This window comes from Sinocyclocheilus anshuiensis, unplaced genomic scaffold (genome assembly GCF_001515605.1).
Source record: "Sinocyclocheilus anshuiensis isolate Anshui unplaced genomic scaffold, SAMN03320099.WGS_v1.1 scaffold976, whole genome shotgun sequence".
In the NCBI taxonomy this organism is placed as follows: Eukaryota; Metazoa; Chordata; class Actinopteri; order Cypriniformes; family Cyprinidae; genus Sinocyclocheilus; species Sinocyclocheilus anshuiensis.
In genome coordinates, this window is record NW_015552538.1 from 706,916 (window position 1) to 718,034 (window position 11,119).

General features: G+C 38.7%; 1 protein-coding gene across 1 annotated transcript in view; it reads right to left on the bottom strand.

Moving 5' to 3' along the window:
- Window positions 1–5,327, bottom strand: part of asic4a (acid-sensing (proton-gated) ion channel family member 4a) — an 87,015-nt gene extending 81,688 nt beyond the window's left edge. The window contains exon 1 of the mRNA XM_016454209.1: window positions 4,370–5,327. Coding sequence (XP_016309695.1) covers window positions 4,370–4,945 — 576 coding nt within the window. The 5' untranslated portion in view covers window positions 4,946–5,327. The remainder of the gene's footprint in view (window positions 1–4,369) is intronic.
- Window positions 5,328–11,119: the final 5,792 nt, after the last annotated feature.

The window sequence follows — 11,119 nt, forward strand, 5'->3', positions numbered from 1 at the left end:
CACAGATTTCATGAACACTAGACTGCTGTTCATACAATTTTAAATACATGTCCTGCATGTCTTTTGCAATAAGCTTTCTAGGAAGAGGAAATTCTTATATTCACAAGTGAGACAAAATGCTACATTAAATTGAAAGCAGTTATATAAGTCATTTACATCTATGAGGCAAAATGGAAATGCTATTTTTATTAACATCAGCATAAATCAAAGACCATAAATTAAACATTTGTGCTTAGCAACGAACATATATATAATGAATATGCACACCCAATTTGAAAATTTTGCCTTTGATTTTTTTGCCCTTTTATTTGATGATAAAACAGTGTGATGATCTATGATGCAGACATTTGAACGTACCTCTGTTCTTTTGATATAATGATTATTGTTGCAGTGTTTCTGAACGGGAAGAGCTCTAGGACATTGGGCGTGGGAATGACAAATGAACATCTCATATTACGAGTGCAATTGCTGAAACCAAGTAGTGGGGCTAAATGCCAGGGATGTGATTGATCGAAAATATACCGCTTTCCCTGCTGATGCAGTCATTAAATAAACGCAGCATCTGGAATAGGCTAGACACGAACACGCCGTCTGCTCTTTTCCTCAGGCTAGTAATCCGCACGCACCCAGAGGCCAGCAAGCACAGCTAAGGTCATCTCTTACACTTTATACTAAAAATATCAGCCGGTCTGCTGTTAATACGAAGCTTCCGGGATAGTCGCAGTGATCCCGTTCACTCTTACATCTGCAATCTAGTCACACTGGAGAGGCTAAAGAGACGCATCTCAAAAATTGCTCCTTGTTTTTCTGCCCGGGTTGCGCAGCCAGTGGGATGGAGGAAGTGTCTCATCATGCGTGGAGACAGCAAGATGCCTGTAACTAATCTAACTGACAGCCTCTCAGACACAGATTACAGGGCTGATGGAAGAGAATGGTGGAGCAGGGAACTTTAAGCAGATTAATTCATAAAGAAGTCCTTCTGTGGCTGGCGAGAGGCCCGTGCTGACATGGGATAGCCCATCGCATCTTCCGAAACAAATTATTAACGGATTAAAATTTCTTAAAATTGATATATACACATGTATGTATACAGTATATAAAACTATGTCCTCATTTACTCTCCCTCATGTTGTTCCAAACCTGTATGACTTTCTTTCTGCAGTAATGCACAAATGGAGAAATGTACTGCAGTTTTTTTATGAAGTTACGAAGAATGGGAACTTAGGCACTGATGGAAGTGATGCAAAAGCACCATAAAAGTATCATAAAGGTAGTACAAATAGTGCATTATGTAACTGTTGCTATGTAACCATAGTAAAGATGATTTTTAGCTGAAACCGTGGTCTGTAACAATGTTGTAAATAATTTTCAGTTTCTTGCACATACCAATCGTTTCACTCCATAAGACTTCAATATATCGTCAGGAGCCATGGGTATTAATTTTGTGATGCCTGTATATGCTCTTTTTGACTGTCAAGTGCCAGTAGCCACTGACTTGCATTTTATGAATCACCAAGGACCACGGTTTCAGCAAAAAATTTTCTTAACTGTTTTATTGAAAAAAAAAGTTACCTACATCTTGGACGGCCTCAGGGTGAGTAATTTAACAGCAACATTTAATTTCCTCCAAAAGCAGTTAAAGGTCCCATATTGTCAAATCTGAAATTTCCTGGCTTTTTTCATGATAACTGAGGTCTAGGTGCTATGTAACTACCATATAAGTTTCAAAACAGTCAGTCCACAGTAAAATGCACACAGCCTACATAAAGTAGCTGTGATTTTTCACGAACTGTTGTGACTTCCGTAAAAAGTTGATGTCAGAACTACACAGTCACCGCCTTCAGTCACCACCCCGAGCACCGCCCACTGTCCCACTCTCCTTTTGCCAAACCCCAGACAACATCGTGTCCATGCCATTGCTGAGCAACAACAACACGGAAACATGTCTAAAAGGTTAACTTTAACCACGTACAATTACAAATGATTATATATAATTCGTCAGTTTGTTGTTTTACGCACATTCAAACAGACATTATTTCATACACGACATAGTCGTGAGATGCATATGGCAAGAAATCTGTAGACGCATCCATAACAACAAAAGACAATACTTTATTGAACCTTTTCTGATAAGAAGTGTGGGCTGCAAATGCGAGCATTTTTGATGATCGTTTCTGTCCAGTCCGCTCTTTTATCGCATTTAACCACAGCCGTCGTCGGTTTTTTTGTCTGGCAGTGGCAGCAGATATGCATGCGATCAGATTTCTAATTTGAGGCTGTATTACGTTGATTCTGGCACCCAACATCACAACAAGATGATATTTTAAGCTCCTTATGTAGCCGAACCTGCGCTGGTTTGAATGGGCCGCCTCCAGTTTCCCCTTTGTTTTGCTGCCTCCAGCTAGCGCTGTGACGTCGGCTGACCCTAGTTACCTGTGGTTGGCCTGGCCGTGCGTCACTCAGAAAACAACAGACCAATCAGAAGAGAGGCTCGTGAATATTAATTAGACAGGTCAAAATCGACCTTTTCTGAGCAGAGCTCCTGAGAAAGGAGCTGTAAAAATATATTGAGATGGTTTTTGGTACTTATACCGCAAATATATATTCTTAAGGACATCAAAACCTAAAATAAAACTCCAGAAAGGTGTAAAATATGTGACCTTTAACCACTGCTAATGAAACGGTGCATCACAATAACCAAATATTACCTGGTTTGTGAATGAATCACTCAGATCATATCAACTGATTCAATGTAAATATATCACTTGTGAATCAGACATTGTTCCTTCTCTCGTTACCTCCTAAGAACGTGTTAAAGAGATCAAAGGCAGATGAATTTAATAATAAAAAAAAACGTAATTTTGGTCTTTTAATTTGTCACACAGCTATTTTGTGGCTCCAGGGGACTCACAAGTCACACAGACTACTTTTATGACACTTTCATGGTGCTTTTACATTCTTTTTGAAGCTCAAAAGCTCTAGTCCCAATTCAAAGTTGTTACACTGAAATACATTTTTCAGAATTTCTCCAACTGGGTACCACAGAAGAAAGTAAGTCACACAGGTTTGGAACGACATGAGGGGAGTAAATTGTCTTTTAATGTCTGATGCAGATAACCTGTGCCTCTTGAATTCATCTTTGAATTCTTGAACAAACTGCAAGCACAAACAACTGTGAGGACAACATTTCACATTTGGCTGTCACAACTTTTACCGTTTTCTCTTCTCAGCTTTGCTTTTATCTTTCTGCAGAAGCGTGGCATTTTCCCTGCTGTGGCCAATGGGGAGAGAGACCGTAAAGAAGGGGTGAAAGAAAGTAGGAGTGGAAGAGAGAAGCCGAGAGAGTCTCAGCCGTCACTTCTAATTTCTTGTATCACATGAATGGTACTTAGGATCAAACATATGTATCTACCTTGAGTAGAGCAGAAGACTAAAACTCTATACTACATCAAAGGGTCGCTCCATGTTATCAAGATGGAGAATGTGTCCATCTCAGTAAGGTATGTATGTCCAACACTCCTATTAAGACTTGACAAATGTTCTTTGCCATTACCAAAGCCATATCCATTCTGCCATATCCAAGCCATATCCATAACTTCAATAAATATGTCATGATGGACACATATAAGACCTTCTGGAATGGACTTGGTCAGCTTATGGAATTTGTTTTATTCGTTTTAACCAATTTAGCTAATGCAAAAATCATGTATGATTTCAGACTCTAAATATTTAATTCCAACAGTGACAGGTTTGAAATACAACACTGAGAAAACTTCACTCTTGGCAAAGGTGGTATAAAAAGTGAGTGAGAGTTTTTACAAAGCAGTATTGTTGCCATGCACTCTTTCAGAAGCTGACACTGGTGGCGGTATCAAACAACAGAAAAGTAAATATAAAAATGCACCCTGCTCTTCTCCCTTGAGGAGAACAGCTGAATCCCCTGCTGCTGTCGGTATATTATAAGAAATCATGAGTACAGAGAAACAGGACCTCTCCTGTGAACACAATGAGGATAGTAAGCCATGTCTGTGCCCTATTTACAGAGAAACCAGAGAAGAAAGCATATCTATCCACCTCACCACTAACAGAAAGTGTTTCCCTTGTAATAATAAATTGAATTTGTTTGCAACACCTGCAGACTCCTCAGTTTCATCTGAAAACAGAACATTCGCTTCTACAGTGCAAATAAACACACTATTCCAGCAGTTCCGATACAGGATTTTGGACATTTATTGCTCTTTACACCTCCACCATGTTCTCGATTCTAATAATAAATGGCCCTATGTAGTTTTTGCCATTAACTTTTTCTCTAAAGTTAACTTTCTGAAGCAAAAGTTGCAAGCCAAACAGAAACTTTTCTCGAGCTTACCACTGTAAAGTCTTCGGCCGAGCAGTTCTGCCCACTGAAGTTGCAGCTCTTCAGCATCTCTTCCAGCTGGTGACCCGTCCGGTTGAAGATGTCCTGCATGTCCGGTGCCGGATACTCCAAATCGGTGGGCTTGTGGCCGTCCTTGTTTTTGGGGGGCAAGCCGGTCAAGTTGGCCAGGTGGTAGATGTCGGCGTCGGTAAGAGCGGAAAAGCGGAAACGGTTGATGTTGCAGATGGTCACGGCGGGGAACACCATCTCTGGGGTGGCCTCCTCGTTCAGTGCCGTGACGTGAGGATGCTCCAGGTAGGAGATGGCACACTTTGCCGCCTGGTATAGAAAGAGAGCTAGGGACACCAGCAACGCGAGAGCCCAGAGGGTCTGTCTGACACCCAGCCGGCCCGACACAAAGATGTGGTTAATCCCATGGAGCGAGCAGGCATTGGCGAAGCCGGCCAGGTCCTTGGCTGGGGGGCTGCAGCTCTCTTCGATCAGGCTCTCCTTGTCCCCATCCTGGTTGCCTTTCTGCTTCTCATCCTCCTCTGCAAATTTGATTTTGCAAACAAATTCGATCGGCATGTGGGCAGCCAGGTCTGCGTTTGGGATGCTTGGATAACAGCTCGGAGCCCCAGTATCCACTAAGTCCCGTTGCTCTGACGAACAAGAGCTCAACTCCAGAAAGAACGGAAGGGAAAAAAAGCATGCAGAGCGAGAGTGGCCGCTGCTGTCGTGTGCAGTGGAGGGAACTGCTTCTGTCTCTCAGTTCCAGCTCTTCAGTGCTGATGCTCCTGGTGCTGCGCTCGGATTGCTCATCTGAGCACTTGTTCGGCACGCTTACAAGTCCTGCTTACCAGCTGTGATACACCTAGGAAAACAAAAAAACAACAACAAAAAACATACAACAAATCTCCTCTTTGCTTTATAGCCACAGAGGAAAATGCAGCATTTTGACTCAAGCTAAAAGAGGCTGGGGGGGCTTCTTAATAATTCATGAGGAAACAACACTGTGATTATTTCCTCTTCACCGGCACAAGCAGCAGCAACTCAAACACCCCCCACGCTCTCGTCCTCTCGCTTTCTCTCTCTGTCTCCTGCTCTCTCTCTCTCTCTCTCTCTCTCGCTCACACACACACATGCGTACGTATACACTCGCGTCCCCCCTCGCTTGCGCTCTCTCTCACTTAATCCACTTGTTTGAGATGCTTTCTTACCCCTTGACCACAATAAGTTTCCGTCAAAGGCTGCTTCACTGAACAACCCGGACTAGATGAGAATGTCAGGGGGGTCAGTGGATTTTAATGTCGGCCCCCCACTCATCCACCCCCACCTTAGTCCCAGAAGACATCCTAATTGCGACAATAATGAGCGTTGAGGAGTGAGCGTAAACAGCTCACAACTCTGAACGATCAATCTTCAAGTGAAAAAAAGCAAAGAAAAAGGGAAATAGAGAAAGAAAGGATATTGATCGTGCAGAAGCATCAGTCAAAGATTAAGGAAAGCAGTACAACGGTCCTTTCTTATCAGGAATTAATGGTAGCATCACCAGGCTCTGGCACGAATTTAAATTAGTGCCTGTCTCCCAATCTAGGGTCGGATGACACAGAAGACACAGAAATAATGTATTGATCTTGACCCTACTTTCACACTTTTTAGCTTCTTTCATAAGCGAGCACTCTCGTGCTGTTAATATCCTTTTGCTATTGCCAAACAAAATTATGTAAAATGCATCTCCCTAATGCATAGTTTTCTTCTATAAATGTAATTAGCTTTACAGGTCACATCTCTGTGGAATGAAACATTTGGAGAAAAGCAGTATTTTGAGACTAATCGAAAGGCTTTAAAAATTATTTTACATTTATGGGAGTATTATTTAGCATAACCAACAAGTTGCAGTTTTATATACAGTATATGCTATGCATCACTCAAATATCACATCCCAAAACTGTTGATTTTGAAATAAATTATTTAAAATACACGTCTATGCAAATGAGTCTTGTTTCTTCAGAAATGTATTTTCTTTCGGAAGTTTTGGTTGCTACAGTCAATGTCTAGAATTCCATCTATCCAATCATGGATAAAAGAATCAATAATTAAATATTGTTAATTTCACATACTGGAGCCCACTAAGATCATATAGACATTTAAAATAGGGCTGGCTCGATACCACTTTTTCAGAACCGATCCCGATCCGATACCAAAAATTCTGAGTATCTGCCGGTACCGATATCGATCCGATACCAGTGCAGTTTTTTTTTTTAATCAGTGTAGAATTTCTATACCTCAATGCGTGTTGACCTGTCACTCTTTTGTGTGTTACACACAATCTACTAAATATAGACAACTTAGCGTTGTCTATATTTAGACAAAATATAAATATATTTATATATAAATATTATTATTTATTCTTTATTATTAATTTATTTATCATTTATATTATTTATTATTATTTATTATTAAATATCTTATTTATTAAGCTTTCAGATGATGTATAAATCTCAATTTTAAAAAATGGACCCTTATGACTTTTTGTGGTCCAGGGTCACATATTATAAATTAAAAGACATTTATTTTAAATGTATAGCAAAGTAATGTTGCAGCAACATATGATAGATAAGACGAACAAGAAAGGCTATTAACAATCTTTCATTGCGCAAAAGTATTATAATACAAAAGGCTCCAATACAGACCGGCACAAAGCGCTTATGCGCATCCCGTGCGCAGAATGATGCGCTTGAAGCAACACGGAATCACAGCGCGCAGCATAGGGAAGTTCAAAGCACAAAGTGAAGAGATAATAATGCGCAGTGTATTCAATCTGTGTGTTAGTTTATTGAGCCTTTTCTTTTAACAGATTTAAATTTCAGTCACTGTGCTCGTGAAGAACAATTCATAGAGCTCTCTACACCAGTGTTGCGATCTAACAGATACCTGGTAGAAATTAACATGATTTAGAAACGGCACAAAACTCCAGCAAGATAAAGTCCTTTTATGCAAAATCATTTATCTTTATTTACAGATCAAGTATAATATTAGGAACATTGAATCATCTTAGAGAGAGTTTCATCGTCTTGACTGTCGTAACCGAACGTGACACGCAGTTTGAACACTGAATGGAGAATGACAGACAGCCGCAGCGTAGCGAAGAGTTATGTGAACTTGACTTAGGTAAATATTCATCACCTCACATTAAACTATGGAACGGCTTCAGAACACTTGAAATATAATACGCGAAAACTTTATTGTGCTTTATAATGTTTTTTGTGGCTTTCGTGGGGCTTAATAAACACAGAATAGTATACGCACAATATCGGATTTGGATCGGCCTCGTCTGACCGATACTCGATCCAGCAGAAAATGCCAGTATCGGAGCGATACCGATACTGAATAACGGATCGGCGCACCCCTAATTTAAAAGAACATTATTTCCAGCATTTCCAGGTTCTACAAGTCATGCAGGTTTGGAATGACACAAGGTTAAGTAAATGATGACAGATTTTTGGGTGAACTGTCCCTTTAAGGCTTATCTACATGGATGCATGCTTTATATAATCTGAACTAGACTGGAATTATATCTGTGTATAGTAAGTTTCCCTATTATATTCTCAGTATTGTTCTTTGTAAATGAAGATCTATATTTAGACTATCTGAATGTGTACAAGGACACCCTTACTGTGGAAACTTGTATCTATAAATAAACAAGCTTACCTCACCCCACATTTACCCCTGGGTGTGATTGTGAAGGAACTTTAATATCCGTTACTCTGACAAATGCAAATGTGTTTTTCTGATTGTAATGAAATTGCTCAGAGTCATCAGTTAATTATAAGAGACTTTATTGGGACAATAAATATATGGGACAATAAAGCATTTCCCTCTGTGTCATGGCCCTACAGCCATATACAGCATATAATGCATGTTAAGCATGTGCATTAATTAAATGTGTCATTTTCTTTTAACACCAACATATATGCAATCCAGGATTGCTGTGAAGCAGTAGAAAGCTGTTTTTATGTTACATTTCTCTAAAGTCTTCTGTTTTTCTGTTTCCATGCCAGGTCAAATGTTCTCAAAAGTGTTAGTGGGACCTTTTATTTTTAGCTCCAGTAATATTGACAGATTTACTTAAAAAAATGCTACTCCTCACTGATAATATTTCAATATATTTTTTAAAGAGTTTATCATATTCTAACATTCCACTTCAAAGGATGCCTGATACACATACACAGAGGTCTGGGTTAAGCACTGAATATCAAACTGGCACTAGAATCTCCCGTCTCTGACTTCTGACACAATATGGCATTTTTTTTAATGTGTACTTATCTATGCAACATTCATACAACAGTATCTTGATGGTGAGCCTCTAGAGCATGCTGGAGCCTCTGGAATTCCCTTTCCCCAAGAGCAGCAGTGTTCTCCAAAGCCATTCAAACATGTATGCATCTATCAACCTCCTAATGCTCCAGTCAGTCAAACATGGGGCGTTCAAAGCGTCCAAACTCGCTGCATACAGTTCATAACCTAATAAGGTTTTCCATTTTAAACCTCATGTTTGAGTTAAATTTCAGAATTTGTTGTCTTTAAAAAGTCTTTCCCAGAGGAGACTGTTTTCAGTCACATGTTGGAAGCAAAATGGGGCTTCATCATGTTGTTCTGATGGATGCACTGCTGGGGGAGGGAAGACAGGGTGAGGAATGAATTCTAACCTTGTTCCAGCGATATGAGACAGCAATATGCTCAGAGGACACATCTGTCATATGGCATAGGAAAGCTCCTAAACTGAGTTATACTGCTTTTGGTACATAACATGGACATGTGCCTGATGTGCCAATGAACAGTGTTTACTTTACAGAAAGATGTGCCGTTATTAAGTTACAACTCTGGAAAACATACAGTACAATTAGTAGGACTTAATTTTAAATGAAATATATCACTGAACCAATTAACGCTATTTCATAATATGCAGTGAATATAGCCAAATTCAGATGTGCATGTTACTTATTTTATAGATTTGTAAAGTCTGTATAAGTTTTCATAGTAAAAGTTGCATGAACATTTCTATTCTGCATTGGATCTGAAGGCGAGATATTTTCAGATTCTATCAGGTGCAGTAAATTTGGAACAGTGTGAGGGGGAGAATATAATTCTCATGTGAGGGATATTCATTCAGGAAGTGTCAGGAATACCTCCTGAATACCCCTTCTGTCACTGCTTCCACAGACATCATCTTGGCTAGCACATTTCTGCTATAGATCTGTCTTCAATGATGTTATAGAAGAGAGGATATTAGACTCTTTCTCCCATTTACAGAGAAACAGCAAAATGGACATAATGTGAATATGATGTAAATCATGGCAAATATACAGAAACAGTGTCATTGTTAACTAAAAAAGTTGAGGATCATTTTCATTAATTAAAATCTAAAGCTAAAATAAAACAAAATATAATTTTTAAATGAACAAGTTAAAAAAAAAGAATGAAAATTAGAAACATTGTCTTGGCAACTAACTGAATATGTTTAAATTGAAGTAGTAAAATTATTAAAACAAAGGGTTTTTACACTGGTAGTTCCATTCTCTTAGTTCTTTTGGTTCAGATCAAAAAAAAAAAAAAAAGGATACATTTAGTCCTAGTTTGCTAAACGTTCACACTGTCATTTTTAACAGTGAACCTGATTGGACAGCTTTTATGATGTATATAGCTTTTATGATGCAAATTTACCGAAAATCAAAACAATTCCATGTGCTCGTTGTATGGTAATACGGTATTTTTACCAGCTTATAAACCACAAAAAGCTTATAAAATAAGTGTCCTATGTGAAGAACCGGGTATGCCTGATTATTTTGTCCTTTTTAGGGTCACATCTTGTGACACCACTTCCTGTTTTTGGATTCTTTGGTTCGTGTTGCGTACATATATAAGTCAAACCCCACCAGAGTTTGTTTGGAAGTCAGGGCATTCTGGTCCATTTGTTTGGTGCCCAACAAGGTTCCAAAGGCAACATTCACATCTAATATAATAAACTGCATCAAACAAACCTCATTATTACAGAAATTGCACCAGAGTTCTTTTAAATGGAACCAAACCTGTCAACCCTAAAACTGAAATAAAATAAAAATAAAGCCAAATAGAAATACTTTTTAATTTTTTTTATAAATAAACATTAAAAAAATGAATAAATACATAAATATTTAAAAAATACTACAAATACATCAGATGAATCTCTGATGATATTAATACAATATTTACCATATTCTTTGAGAGGCTGACCTTTTGTCTGCAGCCCTGGTGATATGCTGAATGAAATAATGAATTAACAAATGCATAAATCAAGCAATGAACAAACCAGACGGAATCCTACTTCAGAATGACAAATCGTGTCACACAGTCACTCAAAAATAATGTTCCAAAATGTCTAGAAATGGCATTTCGGTGAAAGATAGAAAACAACCTTGGCCAAACAATTTTATATCCTGCATATACCAAAAATAAACAAATAAATAAACAAATAAATAACCAGGTCTGGTGCTCTCCAGTCATTAAACTGAAGAGATGAGGTTTATTTCTGGATATGTTAGACTGACAGTTCCATGAGGTTTTATTACCGAAAAACAGCGAAAGGGAAAGAAGAGCTGGATATTTCTCATCTAATACACCTTTTCCACAAAAGTGGTGATGGTTCTCATGCTAGAGCTGGTGCTTGGTTGATACCAAGCATGATTGTTTTAGGGGGTAATGTGGAGCTGATTTTTCTGT